This window comes from Rutilus rutilus (assembly GCF_951802725.1).
Source record: "Rutilus rutilus genome assembly, chromosome: 18".
NCBI lineage: Eukaryota > Metazoa > Chordata > Actinopteri > Cypriniformes > Leuciscidae > Rutilus > Rutilus rutilus.
In genome coordinates, this window is record NC_140231.1 from 19,100,593 (window position 1) to 19,126,826 (window position 26,234).

General features: G+C 39.0%; 1 protein-coding gene across 5 annotated transcripts in view; it reads left to right on the plus strand.

Annotated features, from left to right (window-relative positions):
* Positions 1-14,430: 14,430 nt before the first annotated feature.
* ncam1a (neural cell adhesion molecule 1a) overlaps positions 14,431-26,234 on the plus strand; it is a 243,423-nt gene continuing 231,619 nt past the window's right edge. For 3 of the 5 annotated variants that reach the window (XM_084387597.1, XM_084387598.1, XM_084387601.1), the window contains exon 1: positions 14,433-14,628. In XM_084387597.1, coding sequence (XP_084243723.1) covers positions 14,577-14,628 — 52 coding nt within the window. In that variant the 5' untranslated portion in view covers positions 14,433-14,576. Of the gene's footprint in view, positions 14,629-26,234 lie in introns of all 5 variants that reach the window. The other 2 variants (XM_084387599.1, XM_084387600.1) reach the window with 1 other exon arrangement.

The window sequence follows — 26,234 nt, forward strand, 5'->3', positions numbered from 1 at the left end:
CGATTGCAGAGTGCTTTGGGTGGAGAGATGAAATATAAAAATATACAAACTAACTAGCCATTTTTTGTCTAAAATGTTTTTTTTTTTTTAGAGACTGTAAGATTTTTTTCAAATATTTTATCAAGGCAGTAGATTTTTGATTTGATACAAAGGATTTCTATTTCAAATTAATGCTGTTCTTTTGAGATTTCTTTTCATTAACGAATACTAAATAATTGCCAAGATTTCCACAAAAATATTAAGCAGCACAACTTTTTTTTTTCAGCCTTGATGTTTCTTGAGCACCAAATCAGCAAATTTGAATGATTTCTAAAGGATCTGGAGTAATGGTTGCTGAAAACTTAGCTTTGCCATCACAGGAAAAAAAAAAAATACATTCAAAATATATTAAAATAGAAACCAATTATAATAGCTTTAAATTGTAATAATATTTCACATTATTAATGTTTTTACTGTAATTTAATCAAACAGATTAAATTAAACTTGGTAAGACTTACTCAAACTTTTGAACACCAGTGTAAGTTCCTTGATGATTATGCTTAATCAGTTTATTTAACTGCTGTAAGACTGTTGTACAGTTTAAAAGCAAAATCATGTTCTCAACTGGGCTGCTATACTTTTCAATAGTACAGCTGTTATTCAGGTGCAGGCCCGATAATGCAGGCAGAGTGCTGCAGGTAATCGCAGGCCTACTAATATTAAAGCCATCTTTCTTGTGTGACACTGCTTCAATATATCTCTTGTTAATTTTATTCTAGTCCTATCTGGTTATGGGTGTAGTGCCTTTTGGAGATACTGGAGCCTCTGGAGATATAAACCTGTAGCTACCAGCTATCTTTTTCCTGCTTTGTAACAAGTGAGTTTTGTTGAATGTGTAGCTAAAATCAACTCTGAAGCCACTAAACTGGAAGAAACTCCAAAACTTGAAACCGTAATGCAGTATAGAGCTGTAAAATCTAACAAAGGGACTGACCAGTTATTGTAAATCCATTCTATGTTTTGTGTATATTATTATGTGGCAAGCAGGACGAGGCTGAGAGCCGTGAGAGAACGGCGCGAGGCCGGTTGCGTGACTGATGATGAGCGACACCTGTGCGCTACACCAGTCTCATATCTCTCACGGAGGAGCTTCGGAAGCATAAAAGGAGGAGCAATGACAGTGAAGGACGAGAGAAGACCAGGCCTGGACTATTTATGTTATGTTTTGTTTACATGTGGCGGCAGTCGTCCGTGAGGGGCTGCCACCTTTGCTTTAATTTTGTTGTTTGTTTATTTTACATTATTAAAGTCTTTAAATGTTCACCGGTCTTCCCAAAACCACTAACTTTGTTACACTGTTACACAGGAAGGAGGAACGCGCTGTCAAAAAGCCCTCACCGCAGAGGGGAAACCGCAGTGTCATCGAGCATGGCTGTGCAGAGTCTGTCGGCATGGACGATCGAGGCAGTGCACTGGAGTGAGTTGCCGGGGGGACGGACGAGCTCGCTGCCGGCCGCCTGGGTGCTGGAGGGGTGGCTGCCGTCCGAAAGGGAGCGGAGGAGTCGCCACTGTTTGCTGAGGCCGGAGACTACCGTCTGCCATGATGGGGAGAAGCAGGGAACGGAGGGACTCCTGCCGACTGCCCGTGTCCGGAGGAACCGTAGCCGTCCACCAGGCGGCGGAGGAGTGTCGAGTCATCCACCGAGGGCTATCCAGTGCCACTGCCAGGCACCGTGGAGGAGTTCACCCAGCTGGTAGAGGACCAGATGGCAGTGCATTTTGGGAACCGGACAAAGTTGTTGTTTTTTCCGTCTCCTTTTCTCTCGCCTCATCTGTTAGTAGAGCGCAGTCTCGGGAGTACCCCGTGGCCTGCGAGTGGCGATGGGGGTATGTGGCAAGCAGGGCGAGGCTGAGAGCCGTGAGAGAACGGCGCGAGGCCGGTTGCGTGACTGATGATGAGCGACACCTGTGCGCTACACCAGTCTCATATCTCTCACGGAGGAGCTTCGGAAGCATAAAAGGAGAAGCAACGACAGTGAAGGACGAGAGCAGACCAGGCCTGGACTATTTATGTTATATTTGTTTATATGTGCCTTTACTTTCATTTTGTTGTTTGTTCATTTTACATTATTGAAGTCTTTAAATGTTCGCCGGTTCCCGCCTCCTTTTTCAAACATACCGTGCTACATAATCATTATTCAAATTGAGCGCTTTTAATTGATTTTTTCTTTTTATCTAAATGGTCAGCATTTGTTTGGTTTCATGGGATTTGATAAATACCCTCATAAAAGTAATAAAAAATTTTTTTTAAATCATCAGAAGATAAAAAATTTGTTAAAGGAACACGCTGACTTTTTGGGACTTACTCACTGTATCCCCCAGAGTTAGATAAGTCCATACATACCATTTTCATCTCCATGCGTGCCGTAACTCTGTCTGACGCACACACCGCTAGCCTAGCTTAGCACAAAGACTGGAGGTAAACAGCTCCAGCTAGCATACTGCCTAGAGCCCTGCACGGGGCAAAACATCCAGCCCTAACCGAAACCTGTCCCGTGGTGTTCAAGCCCTAATCCGGCCCCAGCCCGAAAACGTCTGCAATTTTTCAGCCCGAACCCGACCCGAGACCAACATCAATATCACTTTGAGCTCTCTCTGACGCGCGCTGTCTCTGCTAGATGCACACACATACACACACATGCTACTAGGTAAAATTTTATTATAGGCCTCAAACATAACTACCACCACCGACAGTTATGCCCACAAATATTAATACAGACTGTCCATTACAGAGAAGCATAAGCATGCAGTAGAGAATATTATATAGCCAAATGTGATCCAGCAGTAAATAAAGATTTACGGCCTACCTTTTTTTGATGTCAAGTAACTTTACTGAAGAACAACGTTTCAAAGAACTCTTCGCCAACTGGCTAATGTTAAATAATAATAAAAATATAATAAAGAAAAAAAAAAACAGTTGAACTGAGTAGTTTATTTACTACTAGTTTATAGTTTATTAGAATAATAGTTTATTATTCACTGTTTATTCGCGATCGTTGTGAAGAAAAAGAATAGCATCCACTGTTGAAGGCTTCAGGCTCGGTAATCAAATCAAAACTCTTTCAAAATGCAGCTTTTCCTGACGTATTGGGAACTTTGAGTAACTCCTTACGCTCTAACTTCTTCCTGATGCTCTGCATGGTCAACTGTCACCTAATGCATTGCACGCTCGTAGCGTTACTCGCGTGATCGCATAATGCGTTGCATATTTATAATATTATCAATATAACAATATTTCATACAGTAGCCTGCGCTCTGCACGTATATTATGGTCACGATGAAAGGAGAAAAGCTAAATGAGCCCGAGTCCGACCAAAGCCCAATCTGTAAAAAAATTTAATAATAATACAAATATTGACCCATGTCGTAGAAATTTTAAACTGTATATTAAAGGCAGGGTAGGTAGGATTTATTAAAAATTAAAGATCCAAATTTGTTAAAACTTTCTATATATATCAATACATAATTAAAATGTAAGAACTCTGAAAAAAAGAGTATAAAAATCAAGTGACTCTAGACCGTTTAATCTGTATTAAACACAGCTCATTATTTCGATTCGGGACGAATCAAAGGATTGGCTTAGGCGACTGTCACTCTCTCGCAACCATGCCAACCACCCTTTTGCCACACAGCACCTGCCCACTGGCGCGCGACCGTTTTGAGGAGTGCGAGAGGCACGGAACCTGATCACACCAGGTAGATGGCGGTAATGCACTATGTTTGCAAGCTGCCAATAAAATCTATCGAAGAAGAAGAAGGCACTGAACCTAGGAATACCAAAACAATGGCAGAGAAAGAGCAATCTAAATTTACAGTACCGGCATATGCAGTTAGTGAAGGCAAACCAGGCAAAAAAATGCCCCTTCCCCTCCGCTTGTCTCAGGTAAATAATGCGTCCTCTAGCTCAGCGGTCGGAGTCGCGCGTTCATGTGTTTTAGGGGCGTGGCTTTGGAAGAAGCACAGAAATGAGGGGGTGGAGTGAATGGAAATAATGAGATGTCTTTAAAACAGTCGTGAGAGGTCTACAGACACTCGATTTTGATACTTTCTTTTTCAGAGTACTTACATTTTAATTATGTATTGATATGTACATAAAGTTTAAACAAATTTGAAAAATAAAATTTTTAGACCATTTCTACCTACCCTGCCTTTAAACTAACCATGTTTCTAACATCTAACCTTATTTAACATCTAACATGGGAGCAGGATGTATTGTACGAAATCAATGGAAAACTTGTGACTTTGACTGTGTGCGTATATGTATGTAAAAATAACATAGTTTGGGAAATGAAACTCGACAGTCTGTTAGAATCTTGTGATTAACTAATGAAGTCATCATTAAAACAAAGTTTGCTTTACCTAGTAACAGAGGGGTTTGCATATGAAGAACCAATCAAATAATGGGCAAATTATGTAATGCAGCCTGACATTTATGCCATACCTCGATTCTATAAAAACTGTTGTACTGTATCTGTGTTTTACGGTGGGATGTCTCAATGGAATTTGTCTGAGATCCTCCGGCCTTGATTCTTCTTGGGAGAGTTTCTTTGAGAACTGCTCGAAGACTCTCCCGGCCGTTATTTAAGCATTTAAAGGACATTTGCTGAAAGTCTGTCTGTTAATTTATGCTGTGCAGCAAGAAAACTAATTAGTAAGGGAAAACAAGTTAGACTAGGTGAGATATCCAAGTGGGGACGTAGATTTGAAGACGAGACTCAGATATCAGGTGGGGACGTCGCCAGGAGACGAGACCCAGGTACAGAGTTGGGTGTCCATTTGGAGACACCCCAGATAGTTAGGTTTAGGGAAAAATCCACTACACCCGACTGCTCCCAATAAGTGACAAAATAACGCCAACATTTTCCTATTTACATGTTGTGATTTGTATAGTCACAGCGTGTACAAATAACATGGTCACATATTCTCAGAAGGCGAAGCACTGCTACTTGGGCGGAGTGATTTGCTCGCAGCGCTTGAGAAGCCCCGTGGTGAGGAGCAGAGTTCGCTCAGAATTGGAGTAAATCACTCCGCAGAAGTAGCAGTGCTTCGTCTTCTGAGAATATAGTTCCCAGTATGTATACAGTTTGAAGATGGCTGTGTCTCATGTGACCTTGTTATTCGTACACGCTGTGACTATACAAATCACAACATGTAAATAGGAAAATGTTGGTGTTATTTTGTCACTTATTGGGAGCAGTATGCTAGCTGGAGCCGTTTACCTCCAGTCTTTGTGCTAAGCTAGGCTAGCGGTGGGTGCGTCAGACAGAGTTACAGCACGCACGGAGATGAAAAAGGTATGTATGGACTTATCTAACTCTGGGGGATAAGGTGAATAAGCTATAGTCCCAAAAAGTCGGCGTGTTCCTTTAATTCTAATGCTACTTCTATAACCAGAAAGGGCTGTATATAGAGAGTATGCAGTATAAAGAGTTCATATCCAGTTTCAGATATATTCTGATGGTATATTTTTCTGAGATGGTCAAACTCATATCTGTCAGGATCCTCAAACTTTAATTTCCTGCTTAGTGAGAGCAATGTGCTAGAGCCTAGACTAAACCAGCCCCCTATTTATGGCTTATGTAAAACATCCTCTCAGCTCCTCCTTAAATTCACTTTAAAGTCTCTGATTTATTCTTTTGAGACCCCCAGAATTCCACTCGTGTGCTATGGCCGTTGTCCCTCTCCATCTATCTCCTGAGGAAGTTCATTCATTACCTCTGATGATTTGATGTCTTCCAGAATAAAACCAGCATCTGGATTTATGTGTCTGCTGGAAGTGAAGAGTGAGCTTTTTCATCATACCTGCGCTGTGAACGGCTGCCAAAAGTACTATAATTCAAGTTTGTTTATTGTTTATGGTCATTATAAATAAATGAGACTGTTCCTCATGCGAGTTCTGCATAACTCTAGACTATGAAATCTGCTATGCGCTTCGGCAGATTATAAAGGCCTCCATTTCCTCGACGAGACAGGAGCGCTTTCATCAGTGATCGGCCATTTAATAAACATGCCATTCATATTATTTCACTTAGCTTAACAAGAGGCACGCTCGGTTTGTAGCCTTTTGTTGGACCCGGCGGATGTCCACAGAAGCAGAGCTTTATATGAAGCCCAAACTTGTGAACCGGAGTATTATCCCGCAAAGCCAAACACAGTTCACTACACCGAGCGGAAAATTTCAATGCTCAGTTGTACCAGATTACAACAAAACAGACGCCACCAGCCATTCAAGACACAGATAAATGCGTTCATAATTACCGAAGTGACATACAAATGCCACGATGCTCAAGTGTGAGGATTATGGGGTAGAATCCCTGGCAGAGCATGCTGGGATAGAGAACATTAATGACAGAAAGGAATCGATGGGTATGGGGTAGACACTCTGCAGCCTGGGAATGCAGTCAGATGGCTCTGATTTCACAGCCCAGTGAGCAGGTTCCCAACAAACACACACAAAGTCGGTGTAAGCAGGCTCAGAGAAACTGCTGTCCCCCCATAATTCATTCTAATTACCACCCTGTCAGGGATGGTTACTTATCAGTACAGTGAAAGCTTATTATTGCCTTTCTCTTTTATCTATTTCCCACTGGCATACTGATAGTCTCTAGAACATTTCTAGGAGTTTAGAAGCCTCACTGGCTAACACCCTCTGCTGATTTCTGTGTGACAGGTAATTAGTATATAAAGCGCTTTATTTGAGGGACTGGGTTGTGCTGCATTTTTCATTTTAAATGGGTGTTAATTGGGAAAATTGCCAATGGTCGATTTAAAGCCTGATTAACAGGCTCTTGGTCTAATAGAACGTTTAGCAGAGCTTATGGTGAGTCAGGCCAAGTTGCACCAATATAGACTGCATTGTTTTTTGCTGTGCTTGTAACATGTCTGTGGGTACAATAACTAAAAATGCTAATCTGATTTGGACCCATGAGAGAAAATATAGATTTTGGTTTGGAAAGAGTTGGTTTTGGATGGATGGAGAGATGGCTATTTACAGATACACAGACAGACTGATAAATAAGTACTGTATGTAGATGGTTAGGTAGGTACTGTATGTATATATGTATATATAGACAGATAGAGAGGTAGATAGATATAGATAGAGAGGTAGATATTTATCGAGAAATATCAGATGGATAGATGGATGGATGGGTATTTATTGATAGACAGACTGATAGGTATGTAGGTAAGTATTTATAGACAGATAGAGAGGTAGATATAGATGGAGAGGTAGATATGTATTTGTTGATAGATAGGTAGATATTTATAGAGACATATCTAAGATGGATGGATGGATGGATGGATGGAGGGATGTATAGATAGATAGATAGATAGATAGATAGATAGATAGATAGATAGATAGATAGATAGATAGATAGATAGATAGATAGATAGATAGATAGATAGATAGATAGATAGATAGATAGATAGATAGATAGATAGATAGATAGATAGATAGATAGATAGATAGATAATTGTTGATAGATGGGTAGATATGTATTTATAGAGAAATAACTAAGAGATGGATGGATATATGGGTGGATGGATATTTATGGACAGACAGACAGAAATGTTAATATTTCCTCTGCACATTGTGAATGAACTGAGATAGATGTGAAAGTTTAATGCATGATGGACAAGAGAGTGTGTGTAAGCCACACATGTGTGAAAACACCTCAATCCAAACTGATTTATTATTATTTTTTACTAGTTTTGGGGAAATTCACTGCTAAATTGCAAAAGACAGATCAGAGTAAAAAATGTTATACCACTACAATAGAATTTAGTCATTTTGAAGAGGTGCATGCAAGCATTCTTGAGCATTTCTTTAAGTTTGTACTTCCTGAAACGTTGTTAGAAACGTTGCTTTATTTATAACCGGGGACACTTCCTATAACACCTGAAGTTTACTGAAGTCAGCCGGATCCGGGCCGTATTGAGATCAGATGGTGCGCCTGGACCCATCCACAACGCATCCCTGAAGTGCCAGCCTCATCAGCCCTGTGAAGGCCTCATCGACACGACAGCCATCGGCACTGATCCTCAACCAACTCGTCTCCATACCAGCGTGATGACTCCTATTTCCAACCAGATGGAACTGGATAATATTCTGAATGTTCTGATCCAATCTGACTTCTGACCTGTAATGCTGCCTGAATCATAATCATACACTGTTCGTTCGTTGGCCAGAGGAGAACTGGCCCCCGACTGAGCCTGGTTTCTCCCAAGTTTTTTTTCTCTCCATTCTGTCACCTGTTGTAGTTTTGGTTCCTTGCCACTGTTGCCGTGGCTTTTGGCTTGCTTAGTTGGGGACATTTAATATTCAACAATATTATTGATCTGCCTTACTTAAATTTTCTTCTAGAAACAAACTTTGTTGTATTATTTTCATGTTATCACTGTGAAGCTGCTTTGACTTAATCTGTATTGTAAAATTCACTTGACTTGACTTGCAAGTATAATGATGTTGTCACATGCTACGTGCTTCACAAGTTAGTGTTAGACTTTAAAGCAGATTCACTTCTGTATGATGAACAAAAAACTAAATGAGATGAGCACATTGTTTTATGGACTGTGATGTAAGTGATGTTACACAAATGGATTTAGGAACATGCATAAAATCCATCCATCTGTCCGTCTTTCTGACCATGAATATATATCTACCTCTCTGTCCGTCTATCTATAGTTAAGATAAAAAAAATGTTTTCTTGTAAATAGTTTCTATTTTGTAAGCCTAATAAATGCTTTGGGTTAGACTACATGTACAGTTATGTATTATATATAGCATTCTCAATTAATCAAAGCTACATTTAAGTTCTTAGTATCACAAAAATAAAGCTGTGTTTTGCTTGGTGCCATTTGGCACAGCTCAAGCGTTTTAACATTAAGCATTTATGATCATACAGGGACTTGGAGCTCATGCCACAATGGTTTAGTGCATTATTACATGTGTAATTTAGCAGTTCAGAGTAATTAGATGAGCCAGAATATAATGCCTTGCCCCCATCTGCTCAACAGCCTGATAACTTCAGTGCTTAACTCATTTGCCTATGAGTTGGAACTGAAGTATACATATGTTTTCAAGAGCACTGAAATCTGTTACCAGCAACTTTCTGCACAATGGTGATGTTTACAAGGATTTTTATTGGTTATGAATAAATGCTTTTATTGACGTGAATGAGAATTAGAAGGCTATATATGCATGTGATGGAAAGAAATGAGACAGACTACTGTACAAGGCTAAACTTTGATTATGCTCAAGTCTATTCAGCTGGTTCGGCCATTGTACTTAAGACTCAAGGCCTTGTTAGCTCTGAGAGATGAGCAAAGATTGTGAGAAACAAAAGTAGGGCCATCATTCATTACCAGCCCCTCAGTAGCTCTCTACTACTGGCTCTCATCTTGAAACGTCCCCTGCAGGCTGTGCCTTCAAACACCATGTTCCTTGTTTTATTGAGAAAGGGACAAGTTTGAAATGACAAACAGAGGGGAACAAATAGGATCTCATAGAAGCGCAGTGATTAATCTTTACATCTGTGTTAGAGCACAAAATAAATTGAGCAATGACTTGACGGAGGGAGGCACAAGGAAGTGCATCTGTCAGTCATCTGTTCTGAGTGGAATCAGTCTCAGGATTAAGCGTGCTATTAAAAGATATTGTGAATACTCAGACAGATTCATTGCCTGTCTTTAAACTGCTATTAGCTATAAATAAACAGTATACATAGTTCACGGCCTCTTTTAGTGAATGAGATTTGAGGTTAATGAGATTTTCCTTGGGTAGTGGTTTGTTAAATGTCACATTAAGGAATAAGACATGCACATGTATAAGGTGAGCATGCTGTTTTTGTTCTTTATTTCAGTATCAGAATTTACAAAATACGTATCAAGTAAACATCAAATAAAAATAAATAAAAGGAGTAACTGAGATGAAGTGCGATGGTTATTCAACAAATATCTATTTGTCTGTCTGTCTGTCGTCCATCCACCCGTCTGTCCATAAATATCTTTCTACTTCTCCATCTATCTCTCCTTCTATCTCTCTGTCTAACTGTCTGTCTGTCTGTCTGTCATCCATCCACCCATCTGTCTGTCTGTCCATAAATATTGATCTACCTCTCCGCCCATCTACAGTGAGGAAAATAAGTATTTGAACACCCTGCTATTTTGTAAGTTCTCCCACTTAGAAATCATGAAGGGGTCTGAAATTGTCATCGTAGGTGCATGTCCACTGTGAGAGACATAATCTAAAAAAAAGAATCCAGAAATCACAATGTATGATTTTTTAAACTATTTATTTGTATGATACAGCTGCAAATAAGTATTTGAACACCTGAGAAAATCAATGTTAATATTTGGTACAGTAGCCTTTGTTTGCAATTACAGAGGTCAAACGTTTCCTGTAGTTTTTCACCAGGTTTGCACACACTGCAGGAGGGATTTTGGCCCACTCCTCCACACAGATCTTCTCTAGATCAGTCAGGTTTCTGGTCTGTCGCTGGGAAACACGGAGTTTGAGCTCCCTTCATTCTCTATTGGGTTTAGGTCTGGAGACTGGCTAGGCCACGCCAGAACCTTGATATGCTTCTTACAGAGCCACTCCTTGGTTATCCTGGCTGTGTGCTTCGGGTCATTGTCATGTTGGAAGACCCAGCCTCGACCCATCTTCAATGCTCTAACTGAGGGAAGGAGGTTGTTCCCCAAAATCTCGCAATACATGGCCCCGGTCATCCTCTCCTTAATACAGTGCAGTCGCCCTGTCCCATGTGCAGAAAAACACCCCCAAAGCATGATGCTACCACCCCCATGCTTCACAGTAGGGATGGTGTTCTTGGGATGGTACTCATCATTCTTCTTCCTCCAAACACATTTAGTGGAATTATGACCAAAAAGTTCTATTTTGGTCTCATCTGACCACATGACTCCTCTGGATCATCCAAATGGTCATTGGCAAACTTAAGACGGGCCTTGACATGTGCTGGTTTAAGCAGGGGAACCTTCCGTGCCATGCATGATTTCAAACCATGACGTCTTAGTGTATTACCAACAGTAACCTTGGAAACGGTGGTCCCAGCTCTTTTCAGGTCATTGACCAGCTCCTCCCGTGTAGTTCTGGGCTGATTTCTCACCTTTCTTAGGATCATTGAGACCCCACGAAGTGAGATCTTGCATGAAGCCCCAGTCCGAGGGAGATTGACAGTCATGTTTAGCTTCTTCCATTTTCTAATGATTGCTCCAACAGTGGACCTTTTTTCACCAAGCTGCTTGGCAATTTCCCCGTAGCCCTTTCCAGCCTTGTGGAACGGTGAACCTTGTGGAACCTACGATGACAATTTCAGACCCCTCCATGATTTCCAAATGGGAGAACTTGGAAAATAGCAGGGTGTTCAAATACTTATTTTCCTCACTGTATCTATCTATCTATCTATCTATCTATCTATCTATCTATCTATCTATCTATCTATCTATCTATCTATCTATCTATCTATCTATCTGTCTGTCTATCTGTCTATCTGTCTGTCTATCTATCTATGTCTGTCCGTCCGTCCGTCCGTCCGTCCGTCCGGTTAAGCATACATGTTTAAAAAACTCAATAAAAATGTAAGTCTCTTATGCTTAAAGTATACGTTTATTTGATCAAATATACAGTAAGAACCATAATATTGTGAACTATTACAGTTTTTCTCAGTCGCTTTGGTGCATTTCTCACATCACTACTTACATTTGCACAACAGTTAATTCAGTTCTCAAAACAATTAGTACAAACTGCAAAACCTAATTGATAACCTGCAAAAGCGTGTCACTTGCTCAAAATGGATAGCTCATTCCTCAAAAGCAAGTATTCATGTCAATGAAAGTGTCAGTGTCATCAAAATGAAAAGTCCTGACACCATTGTTTATGAACAAGATAGTCAAATGGCTTTGTCATGTTTTCATTTTGACAGTTTACTCTGTAAATGTTTTCCAATGCAAAAAAGTCAGATCTTGGCGACACTACCTGAAAATGCTCAAGACAGCACTACATACTATTTGCACAGCCATTTGAAAAATACAGTAAAGTTACACATTACTGTATTTAGTGAGGTAACTGAGTACAAGACACTGAATATGTATGTTTCACATTTTTACTGCATATGCTCTTTGCAATCCAAAGAAAAAATACACCCTTATTTTACAACAAACATAAACTCCCTTTGGGTAGAGCTGTGCACAACTGTAAACAATATTGCAGTACATATTGGAACTGAACAGACAACATACATAGTACTGTAATCATTCATGCACATCCAGACGTTCCTCATCAGTGAAAGCTGAGATTCACCTGAGAGAAATTGTTCAATTTAGGAGACATTTTCAGAAAAAAAAAAAAGATTTAAAAAAATGTGTAAAATTTGCTTGACAGATTTTGACAACTAGTTCAACATTTTTGTATGTAATGACTCAAGCAATGAAATGAGGACTATTAGTTTTATATGGAATGACTATTCAGCATTCACATGTATAGTTAATTTTGACTGACATGACATAAGCAAATGATAATGTTGTAAAACAGCAGAGATTTGTATGAAAGCAATTGTTGCATGTCCAAAAGCATTTGCAATTTGTTGGAAGGAATGAGAAACTGCTACTATGATGTGCACAAATGACTAAATGTTGTGGAGGTTGAACTAACTGTTGTGCAAATGTAAATAGTGATGTGAGAAATGCACCAAAGCGACTGAGAAAAACTGTAATATGAGTTTGAATTTTATAATAAAATAAAAAAAATAAAAGAAAGTTTATTCCTGTGATGGCAAAGCTGTATTTTCAGCAGCAATTACTCCAGTCTTCAGTGTCACATAATCCTTCAAAAATCATTCTAATATGCTAAATTGCCTTTTCCTCGCTGGGTAGTTCTGAAAATGTTGATTCCCCGTCATTAGAGGAACTGTACATCACAGTGAAGTATAAACAGTATGTTTATTTTCTTAAAAACTGCCTTAATGAGACGTTCTGAAGTTTAAAACATAAATAAATATTTCCACTGAAGAGCTGTAAACTCAGGCTGCCGTTTTCATCCTCATCACTCTCTGTGATGAAAGAGGCTAACTATGTCTGCATTTTTCTCTTGTCTGTAGCGTGGAGATGGGCAATTTAAGTTCCCTATCCTTAAAAGGCTCATTCCATAGTGTATGTTGATCCACCATAGCAATGTGTGGAAGAATTTGCAATGCTTTCACCTCGCCGGATAGAATTGTGATTGAAAACGGAGATGGAGGAGCCCTCTTCTCTCTAACCTCTGACAGTTCATGGAATGCAGTTTCACACTCTGCTACAAATTACTGAGACAAGTCTGAAACAATGCTCTCCTCATGCAACTCCTGTCTTGTCTGTAGGGAATTATTGTTATTGACCTTTTCACGGGACAAAATCAGGGCATTGGCAAATCACAAACCATCTATCTTTACTTTCACCTCTATCACCAAAAAGAGATCTGAAACCAACAACAAGAACATTGTTGAGTCTTTAGATTTGTCCAGACTCATTTATTCACATGAATAAATAAATAAATAAATAAATAAATAAATAAAGCAAAGTCAAATGAGATTAAATATTAAAACAAAATAAAGAAAAATAAATTTAGTTAGCCATTGTTTTTTAATTGGCTTCATTAAATAATATAATATTGTATTAAGTGTTTAAATATAAGCCTACTGTTAATTTTCTTAAGATTCTACTGCCCAGACTTCTTCAAAATATTTTCTTTTATGTTTTACATAAATAAGAATGGGTTAAATGAGTCAATTATGACAGAATTTCCTTTTTTTAATTTTTGGGTGAACTATCTCTATATTTTCACTATCAGAATTGAATAAAGTTTAAGCACCAGCTTAAAATAAATTTGTTAAACTTTCACGCAATATTTTGTACGTAGGTTATTTTTTGAACGTGAGCTATTTTTTTTATTATTATTCTTATAAAAACAAAAATGCAGTAGCCTATATGCAGTAAATCAAATTTATTTTTTTTGACCTATTTTTTCTTGTTGCAGTTGCTTGAGGACGCTTAATAGGTGAACATATTGTGATTAAAAATAGTACTACCATACAGCATCACACATTCGCTCATTATCTCATTAAATGAGTCTGGTTAAGGGAAACAAAACCCGCATTTGAATACCGGTAACCATTGTCAAGTTTATAAGAATTCTTAATCCAAATAACCCCGGCAGTCCATGACGAGATTTCCAAGCGCACCATCTGCTGTTTGTGATTTGCAGCGGCACCACACCGAACCAAATGCGCGCACTAGTTTATGCCTGTGTATCCAGCGCGCTCCATACGCTCGTGCCGGCGGATGAATTCGTGTTGCGTGTGCTGCGGCTCTTGTCACTCATCCGCTGTGCCGCTCGGAGCGCATTCTGTGTCAACGGCTGAGGACCAATTCATGATATCACAGCAACCTGAAACAGGGACAAAGCATCGTAGTCATTTAGATAATTACTGAACCAAACTCTCCTTACATATTCTACACGGAGCCTACCTTTGGAAGAGATTGCAATGCTTCAGACAAGGGATCTCATTTGGACACTGCTTTTCTTTGGTTATGCAGGTAAGATGCACTTGTTTCAGTTGCACTGTTAGACTGTATCCTTTCGCATCCTTGTTTCCCCCCCGCTATCCCGGCGCGTTGTCTCCACAGCACATAACAGTTATAGTGCGCGTAAGGATGAGGATGCAAGGTAGTTCATTCAGTGATACTAGCCGTACTAGTGATCTAGCCGTCCGTTTCATAAAACAAACTCTGTTATTATCATCCCTGCCAAACTGGTACATGTTTCCAAACTGGCCCCAGTTATGTGGGATATGAAGTCTCGCATCTCTGCGTAATAAGAATAATACTTTTAAGGGGCGATTCTTGACATCCTAAGTGCGCGAAATCGTGTCGTTTGTGGACATTACTGCGCACTGGCTCCTTTGAGATTTGTGCTGGGGAGACAGAAAAAAACAACCAGCTGGTGCGTTGTGTAAACATATCACCATCAACCCGTCACAATAGCCGTTCGAAGTTTATTGTTTGGTATTTTAATGTGTGTTTGTGTGTTCATCCGTGTGTTTATACTCGGGATGGTCGCGGTGGTGCTGAGGCGCAGCTAAGAGCGCTCGTGTTAACTTGAGAGACTTGAACATCTCTGCATTACCCTTGGATGAGTATCCTTATTATTATAGTTCGATAGAAACATTTAGAAAATGATGTTATTGATTCACCCTCAAGTTGTTAAATACCTGCTTACTTTCTTCAATGGAACCAAAAGAAACAATCTCAGTCACTATTCAATCTTATTATATGGAAAAAGATGCAATGTAAGGTCACAAACATTTTTCCTAACCGCCCCTTTTGTGTCATACTGCAGAAAGTAAGTAGCCTAAGTCAAGGAGTAACATGAGGATGAGTAAATGGTTGAACTGTCCCTTTAAAGACTGAAGTTACACTTCTCATGCATGTATAATGAAATATCCAGGCTGTTTATAAGCAGGCCAGGCAACCTATTAGAAAACCAAGTGAAAGTTGAATTAATGAGTGCATGCATAAAGAAGAATGAAAACTGTTAATGATTTGAAAGCATGGATGATCATTTCCAGCCAATCAGACACTACAGCTTGGGCGGGAATGAATTATATTGTCACCCCTCCCCCTTCCCTCCTCCCCCAACCTCCCCTCTCTCTTTCTCATGGCAAAACAGAAGCTTTACATTGCCAAAGGATTGGCATTATGCATATAGATATTTGCATACATACATACTGTGCATACTGCACAGCATTTAAAAATAATAATGTGGCAGTCATTTATCATACTATTTGCCCAGATGTTTATAGACATCAACAACAACAACAACAACATTCAGTACCTACAAAGTGCAGTGGTTTTGTGACAGATATGGAATATAGATTTTACAATATAGTTTAATAATGTACAATGTAAGTCCATTATATATTTAGTCAAGTGCATGGTGAAATGGGGTTGTGCAGTTGTATTAGTGTTATGAGTGTTTATGATTTGTATGCATGATGCACAGGGATGATGCTATTTTCCAGTCGGTGGTCCTGTCCCACTGGTTGCCCTTTTGTCATGGCAGGACTTCACAAAACTCGCAGCAGGTTTGAGGTTCCTCCTAGCAGCTGTGTGACTTTGTTCTGGTGTGTTTGGCGTGTTATAGATGGTGTCCCTAATTTGTGTGTAATTAGGGCAGGATGTTAAATAGTGCAGTTCTGTACATGGTTGTACTCTCCTTTTAAAACCTGTGTCCTATTTGAAGAATGATTGAGTTTATGAATTTACCATTAATGTCTAGTGTGTTTTACTTTTATTTACTCTACAGTTATAGTGTTGGGCGCGTGTGTGGGGTTATAGTGTGTGGGTTTAAACAATGCTGTTTTGAGGTGTAACGGTACTGAACACCTGCATCTGTCATTCATTTTTTTTCTCTCCCTCTACGCCACTCCTTATCTTTACATATCACTAAGGGATTGTTGTAGTGTAGACTAGAGGCACATACTGTTGAAACTAGAGCTGTTTGTGTGTGCTGACTACAGATAAATATCCATAAACCCACATCACAAATAACTGTTTCTTCAGGCTGTGCTTCAACATATTAAAAGTATAAAGAGCCAATAGGGAGTCTTAAACGTCAGCCTCTGAAGTACTTTAAAAATAAATAAATTAAGTTTGGTGAGCTTTAAATATTGCACATGCCCCTGACCTCAAGAGGAGGGCAAAGTAGAAGATTAGTTAACACTTGAAGAAAAATAAAGAAACAATTGCAAGATGGTGAACATCTGGAACTCCTCCTTCTGTGGCAAGTTCAAAGCTAGTATGAAAGTACTGGGAGAGATTAAAATGACTCTGCTCTCCACTCTCCATCTTTTGGCTGAGTTACAGTAACCATGAGGAATATATATACAGTATATATATATATATATATATGGTGGTTCACAGGCATACCATAATTAAATCGACTGATTTCAACTCAAGGACTCAATGTATGCCTGCTGAATGATGATTTGTTATATAATTCATTTATCACTACTCTTAAAAGTCTTATTAAAATTGACCAGATATTGTATCTCCATGGGTAGGGGTCCACCTCTGAACCTCTCCTCTGAGAAAAAAAGACTTAGAGTCCCTCTGTATGGACATTAGAGGGTGAATTTTATAGTGGTATTGCTTTACTAAGATTAAGGCCAATGAAAACATAAGTGTCAAATCAGAGCTGAAAGGAATTGTGATCTGGTACAAAGATTTGCCCCCATGCTGTAGGATCTCTGGATGTTTCTCCATTTAAAAAAAAATATATATTTTTAATGCTTTCATTCTATACTGTTCAAACTGTGACTCCTCGTTGTAAAATGTATTAATTGTATTCTGCGCAAGCTGACTGAAATCCAATCATCACAAATGTTCTCCAGTTGTTTTCTATTTTTTTGCTGTTTGATAAAGATGGGCCGTCTATGCATATTAATCACTCTCTGAAAGGGGCTCAGACTGATTTGCATTGTGTAAGCTCCGAAGGCGTCCTGTAGAGTGTTGGAGGGAGAAAAAGAAAAAAAAAGGAGGGAAATGGGTTTGGTTTTGTCATGCTGAAAAGCCACCCCCTGATCCCTGCAGCCCATCTCTGAAAGGATTTCTCCTAATTCAAGTAGAAGGGCCTCCTAAAGTCGCAGGCTGAGAGGAAACTTCGAGGAGTGTAAACATTGTCTTACACCCCCACATTTAAACCAGAAACACAACTTTTTGCCTCTCTTACTGTCTGCCTTGCTCGCTCTAGCTGAATTGTGGAACGTTTAAGTGTGTCATTTCTATACCACTAATGACACCAAACAGAACTGTAAAAATAATTTCTCTTTTCACACAACATACAAACACTCTTGCCCATCTGCTATTTCTCAAACAAGTACACGCCCAAAACTCACTGCATTGGATGAGTCAATAAATACATTTAAATTCATTAAATGCATAAATTATAATCGAGCTACAGTAAGTTTTTGCATTGTTGAGACTAGACGTGCCGGTATACGGTACAGTAATATGATATATCATGATAATGAACATGCATGATATTATTATCGTGGGCACTTCAAAATACAGTGAATAATTATTTATTATGAATTATTCCGATTTTTTGAACGCATTTTAAGAATACTTCTCCCATCAACTGGTTAAAACGACACTGCTGTATTATGCGTCAAAGAGGCATTCACACTCTGATGTAAACAAGTGTAACAAAGGCCAGCTAGTAAGAGCTGTGCAGGTAAACCTCACTCCCCTGGCCTCAAGAGGCGCACTAGCGACTGACGCTAGAGACTTAACGCTCCAGCCTCCCATGCCGGAGAAGCCGGTTTGAGTCCCGCTCGTAGCGGGGGCGAGTAGAACCGGAGGGGTTACACTGGTGCCGTGACCTGGATGGGAGTGAGGTTTAGGGGGGTGAGTGTAACGAAGGCCAGCTAGTAAGAGCTGTGCGGGTAAACCTCACTCCCCTGGCCTCAAGAGGCGCAATAGCGACTGACGCTAGAGACTGCAGACTTTAGCATCCTTGTTAACGCTCCAGCCTCCCATGCCGGAGAAGCCGGTTTGAGTCCCGCTCGTAGCGGGGCGAGTAGAACCGGAGGGGTTACACTGGTGCCGTGACCTGGATGGGAGTGAGGTTTAGGGGGGTGAGTGTAACGAAGACCAGCTAGTAAGAGCTGTGCGGGTAAACCTCACTCCCCTAGGCTCAAGAGGCACACTAGTGACTGATGTTAGAGTCTGCAGTCTTTAGCATCCTTGCTAGCGTGCACACCTCCCATGACGGAAACATTGGTTTGAGTCCCGCTCGGAGCGAGGCGAGTAGAACCGGAGGGGTTACACTGGTGCCGTGACCCGGATGGGAGTGAGGTTTATGGGGGTAAGTTTAACAGAGGCTAGCTAGTAAGAGCTTTATGAGTACACCTCACTTCCCTGGCCTCCAGAGGTGCACTAGTGACTGATGCTAGAGTCTGCAGTCTTTAGCATCCTTGTTAGCGTGCCCGCCGCAAATGCCAGAGACGCCGGTTCGAGTCCTGCTCGGAGCAGGGCGAGGGGTTACTCAAGCCCAACACGGATGAGAAGTGGCGGAACAAGTGAAGGAGACGTGCTGAATGAAAATGCACATTCAGTTTCTGAAAGTTATGGAACAGCAGACATGCAGCAACTTGTCATTTGTTTCAATATCATGATAATACCGTATACCGTGAAAGCTTCAGCAATTATCGCAACATGAAAATTCGAGCCTAGTTGAGACATGGTTGAATTTTGAAGCATTAAATACAGAACTAAAGTCCCCAGCCAGAACTGAGTGCCCATGAGCAAAGATGACCGATTTCAAATCACATACTACACATTCAGGGGAGCCTGTGCTAGCTGAGAAACTGAGATTGAGATATATGGGAACGCTAAACAAACATGTTCAAACAAACAGATTGCAGTTCTGTTTGGTGTCTTCAGGGGAGCAGAAATTACACCCTTCACCTTTAAGGTGAAGCTTGAAAATCCCTTAATCCCATTGAATGACTCATCTGTTATATGTAATGCGTAGCAAGGGTCATGACATCATCGAATAGTGACTGTGTTATAATATAGACTGCTGTATTTGAATGCACCGCTGTTGGTTCTTTTGCATGATGCATTATTTTTGATTGCTAGAATGTTAGTCTTGTAAAAATTATATTTGTAATATATTATCATGCATTTTGCTGAACTTTAAACATGGTCTAGCTATTCTGTAGGCTTTTGTAATGGTAATAACATTCAGATGTTGCTGCCCAGAGACGTTTGTATCTAAGATTCAACTTTATTGTACCCCACTTCAAGGAATTTGGAGTAGGTTTCCGGTTAAAACCACCAAAAACAAAGTCTGCGCATACTTTGAGTTCCTTACCACACTGTGTTCAAACAAGAGCACTTTCACAAGGTTACAGTTTCCGTCTATTTGCGGTAAGCAGAAAAATGATAGGATTATTTTCACAGCTTTATCCATTCACAGCCAACAACTTTAGTGAATGTCAAGATGAGATGTTGTAAAAGTTTTGTTCTAATTTCGTTATGCCAAATTAATGCAAAAAGCAAAGCTTCAAAAGGTCGGGGTATCAGAATGATTTCTGAAGGATCATGTGCTGCTAAAAAGACTAGAGTAATGTTGCAGAAAAATCCGTTTTTCCATCACAGGAATAAATTACATTTCAACTTATATTTAAATAGAAAACAGTTATTTTAAATTGTAATAACCAACCCCAGACATTTGAACGGTATAGATTACAATGCGAGACAATATTGTGATGTAGTGCATCACAATGTTTAAGCAGTCTGTGTGGTTTTTATTTTTTGGGGGAAAAAATACAGTAAAATAATAAAATCACTGTGACACTATGACATTGTGGGATTTTGAAAAACTATTTTTAACTGATGTAAATAATGAATCGCTTGCCTGTGGAAGACCCATGGCTGTTTTAGTTGGGAGCCTGTGAGTTCATCTTCAATAAAGAACATTCTGGAAACCCTACAAGCACTGGCCTAAATATAAAGAATAATAACCTGAGAAGAGACAAAAGAGAGAGTGCAGGGGGGGTTGGAGGCCAAGAGCAAATACAAACACAGTAGCTTTGAATTATAGACATGGCTTGAAGTCCAAATAAAGCAGCGTGATATGAATATTTTTAGCACTTTTCGGTCTTAATCTTCATTTGAAATCTAAAAATATCCTCCTTCTCTCTGTGTTTCCTGTCCGGTTGAGTGTTTTGAGTTTGGACAAGGCTGCTTGTATGTCTCCCACTGCTTATCAAACGCAGTATTGCATCTGATTCTGCCACAGGCGTGCTGATGTAATCAGATCAGACAAACCTGATTCTAATTTAAACAGCAGAGATTTTACAGCCTTCAGACGTATACTTTACTCACAGACCACCATTCATTGCAAATGTGTACGGCATTCTAGTGGTACTGTACCCGCTCTCATTACTAATCGATGTTCCCGAGCTCTAAACTACATGCATCCACATCTTTTCTCTCATAGGCATCAACACAGTGAAAATGATGGGATAGCTGATGAATCCACATGGAAAAGAGCATTCTGGTCTCCTGGGCATGTTGCAAGAAAGTACCATATTTCAAGCACAAATATTCCCTGCCAAGATGCTTTTTTTGAAAGTTGTGGTCAGTTTATTGGCAAGCTTGATCCATTGCATTGTTGCCCATGTAGCATGCCAGTTTTCTCGAGGGGGGATGAATCTGCGTTCTCTCAGCTGTGTGAAACCTCTGTGTGTTTTGACTTTTAATTTGCATGTTTGTATCCATAAATCTAGTCACAGATTGCAAATGTAGTAAAACATGGCCTTGACATTTGATTTGCTACTTGTATGAAATCGTAGAAAGAGACTCGGGGCATTCAGAGTGGTTCCACTGTGCAGTAATTCATTTCCTGCCAACAGTTTCCCAGTACAAAGCCATGTGGCTGTTGACATAATCAATTGCTCCCATAGTAGGCAATTCAGTTGAATATGGAGAGTCTGATGTCGCCACTGTGATTGCCTCCTCACCTTTGATTGCTTTTCCTGTGCTTTCGTTGTTCTCGTCATCCGTCTCTCCTTTCACCTGAATCACAGCCAGACCAAAGTGTTCCTGCTTCAGTACCACTGTTAGGGAAGCTGCTTTGAAACTGTAGTTGGCCAAGCTGTAAGCAACACATTATTTAAGATAGTTATACTACAGTCAAGACACCCTTTTAGAAAAGTGGATAACTATACTAGATAAGGGGAGACACAGCAGGCAAAAACATTGGGTTTTTTTCACTGGTCAATTTTGAGATTTCGGGCTATTTGTCTTCAATAACATGTCTTCTTACAGACTTGTGGTGAAAAAAAGTCCAAAATACACATTTAGGTTTTTATTTTACTACACTTTGCCTATTTGCGTCTGTAGATTTCTCCTAAATTCAACAAAAGTTGGCATTCTAAATCAACATGCTGCTCCGCGATCACTGTCTGCACCCTGTCATCACATATACCGTTGGAAAGCTTTCTCTCTCTCCTCTACAATGTTGTCGGATCCAAATATGGGCATTTCCTTTTTCATCAGCAACCAATCGTGAAAGTACAATGGGGCATTTAACTCTAAAAGCGAAATCTCATAGGCTGATGTCAACTTCTGACAACGTGATTCCGTTTGTGTGTGTTTTTGACTGGGGTTCTGTTAAGTTGAAGGCCATAAATACTGTGTTATGAGTTTTGATGTGTTTTAGGTGGTTTGTATTGTTGTTGCTAATGATTTGATAATATATCGTGTCTGTAAATAGTTGTTTCCACTTAAAAAGTGGAAAAATGGGTTTAATAGTTGTAACAGTTTAACTGTAAATAGTTGTTTCCACTAAAAAAGTGGAATACTCTGAGCCAGAAATCTCCACTTCAGCAGCACTTACATACACCAAACTTTCCAGTTGTATTCCTATAGGCCTGTCACGATAGTCAATAAATCAATTAATCGCACGATAAAAAATTTAGCTCGATAATTTTTCCGGCCGCGATAATTCCATTTGCATGCTTGTTTGTTTTCCTCGTCTCTCTCTCTCTCTCTCTCTCTCTATCAAAGAGACTGGATGACCACTCTCGGTTCCTTAGCGTATAGGAGGAGTGAACCCTCTTGTCAGTTGCATGGTCTTTGTGTGGGGAGGCGGCGCTTGTCAGTCACATGTTATTTGTATGGGAAAGTGGGACTGCTTGCGACGACTGCCGGGAGAGAGAGAAGACGCTAGTTGTGAGTTGGAGGAAAAAAAAAGAAAAAGATGGAATTGGTTTCAAAGCCAAACGCGACAGCGAGCCCGATCTCATGAAAATGCGTATCTATACCACGAATGTTATTTCTCGTGCCATTTATAGGCCAAAAATAGTTTTTGCGTGCATATGATACGCACTTTATGGCGTGTAATACGCACGCACTCCTCACCCCTAATCCTAACCAAGTATTTTCAGTGCGTAGCATATACACGCAATAAAGTGCGTCTCCGTCTTCCCGACAGTACACAATCACTCGGGCGTTTAGTCGACTAAGTAACAGAAGGACAGTGCAAAATGGTGTGATATGGCCTGTTGAGGCTTTTTTTATTTGTTTACAAAGGTCCTAACTGGCAGTTTTGCCTGTTATGGAATGTATCACTATTTATGTCTGAGCCTAATGTTTAATATTTTTTGAAGTGCAATTTTGATTACATCCATTTTATTTATTGTTTTTGGTATTTATTCAAGTGAATTTTTTTGTTAACAGACACTGAGAGTCCATTGCTTTTATTGTTTTTGGTTGTTTTGTTCATTTTTTGTGGATATTTAAAATGTTTTCCGTTTTCAATGTTTAATATTCTTTAGAAATAAAAGTTAATAGATCTCTGAAATGGTGTACCTGCATTATTATGCCATTATCATTATATTAAATGAAAATGGTCTCAGAACGACAATATAGTCGTTTATCGCAATAATTTCTTGGACAATTTATCGTCCAGCAAAATTTGTTATTGTGACAGGCCTACTATCTATATTCTAAAGGTTTTTACAGTGGGGTTTGTTCATATATCATTCATATTCTGATTTATACAACATTTTATACCTAAAAATGGGGCGAAATTTGATTTTTTATGGCTGTTGACAGTTTTTTTCTGATTAATGGAGTGATAAAAAAAGAGATATCTAAAATCCCCTCTGTAAAAACATTTGACTCTAATATGTCAACAAAATGAAACAAGAATTTTGAATCTGGCTTTATCCAATGTTCAGATTTCTCTTCTGGAAATATATGCAAATTAGTACATATTTAATGAGATAATACCTAATATGCATATTGAAACATACATTTTCTAAAAACTTGTAATACAAAAGACATTTGTCTTCAGTAATCAACTAGGAAAGTTTCATGCGGATATCTATTAGTCTTTTTTTTTTCTTCTATTCACCTGGGGTGTTTCCCCTAGCTCAATATATAGAAGCTGTTTAAGAAGGCAATATTTACATTCGTTCAAACATGAACTGGTCCAGTAAACGAAGTCCCATTTTTATGTGCATAGCAAAATATGCATTAAAATAAATCCTATAATGTGCTTTATTTATATTTATATGCACAGTTAAATTCAATATATAAATTTAATGACTCTTAATTTATAGAACTAAATCATAAATAGTATTATTTAGTATTTATACAATAAAAGTAGTATTTAGTATACTGTACATTAGCTACATTATGGGCTCAAATTAATCTGTGATTCATGTATTGAACCAGTTCATTTCTGAACAAATCAATGAATCAGCGACATGAGTGAAAGAGCACCACTCAGAAGAGATTTTATTGACTGTATTTGCTTACAATAGAGCAGTGACAAATTAAAAGTATAGTGTTTTTCCACATTAATTGTTGAAAAAGTATCTTGTCACTGGCAAAACTCCTTTTTATTTTACAGTATTGTTACACTACTGAAAAATATAGAGGTTTTGCTGCTTTTAAGTCAGTTACTCTCCATCATTGTAAAATGTATGGGATTCAGTGTTAGGGAAAGAGGAACGTTTAAACTAACAGTATAGTTGCTGTTTTTGAAAAATGATCGATAGGTTTGTTTCTTTGATTGCAAGGCCACTAACAGTCTTGATGTGTGCTGCCAAACATCCATAATATTTACCATATTAATCTATAAATTAATAAAACAAGGTGATTTATTCACCCATCCTTTCATTGTGTCTTCTTGTTTTGACAGGATTGAGGACTGGGGCGTGTTAATTGGCTAACTCCTGTAAAAGTCACTGTCTTTTCCTAGGAGTTTAGAGGTTTTAGGTGATAAAGAACAAAAACAGTCTTCTCGTCCTTTGACTCGGCTGGACCATATAGTGCTCTGATCAACAAAATTTAAGGATTTAAGCAACGTCAAAAAAAAGTGTCTGCTCTCTCAACACAGTCATTTTTCTTACTCCCCTTGATCATGGATGTATGAAATTACCTTTGCTGTGTATGGAAACATTACTGTGGATAATGAATTCGGAAAATATGTTTTTATAGCATGGGTTTACATTCTTGCGTGTATCCTGTGGGTTACAGTAGCTGAAGGGGCATCTGTTAGATCACTAGCACAAACACCTTGGTTTTAACATCTGTTTAGGTTTTAAGAACAAAGGAAAGAGAAGCCAGAGATAACCGATATATGTTCTCAGCTCTGGAAGCAGTGCATACCAATTCTTGAGCCAGCATTCTTAAGAAGCCAGCATTAGGGTATAGGTTTTCTTTCACTGTTTTTTTGAAAGGGTTACTTCAGACAAAAATTAAAATACTGTCATTATTTACTCCATCCTGTCATTACAAACCTCAATGATTTAATTTCTTCTTCGGAACACAAAAGATGATATTCTGAAGAATTTTGGTAACTAAACCGTTTTGGTGATTATTGTCTTCCATTGTATGGACAAAAATCAATATTTTACGTTCCACAGAAGAAAGAAATGACAGTTTATTTATGTAACTATCTCTTAATTGTTATTTCTCTGCTAGGTTGCTAAATTGCCACACCCACCTTTTAATCACTTTGGTCCAAAATCCTTCTCTGTGTAAATGTATATTATTAAATACCTTCTCATTGGCTTAGATTGTGTCATGCCATGATGCAGTTACGTTACATATACTGTATCTTTTGTGTTGCAGTAGTTTCAAGTTCACTATGCTTTGTTGTTATGAAAGATTAATCATCAATTAATAGGAAAGATTAATAATTTAAAAAGAAAAACTAAATATTTTATATGTAACCCCTGTACTCGAATGGTGTTTCCGGCATGGGAGGCAGGCGCCATAACAAGGATGCTAAAGACTGCAGTCTCTTGCGTCAGTCGCTGGTACACCTCCTGAGGCCAGGGGAGTGAGGTTTACTCACGAGTGAGGGCCTCCGTTACATATATATGATTAATCTCGAAACTATATATTCATCTTGATTTATATATTATTTATTTGTTTTGGATGGGGAAGGGAAGAATCATGACATGTCCTCTAACCATTTCTGACTTTTAAAAAACATTTTTCTATTCTGTTTTTTTACATTTCAGTCTGAAAGGTCAGATTCTAGTAGGTTCTTGCTCTTACTTTACAGTCCCTCCAGGATGTCACGTTTTTTTTTGTGTGATTTTTGCTATCAA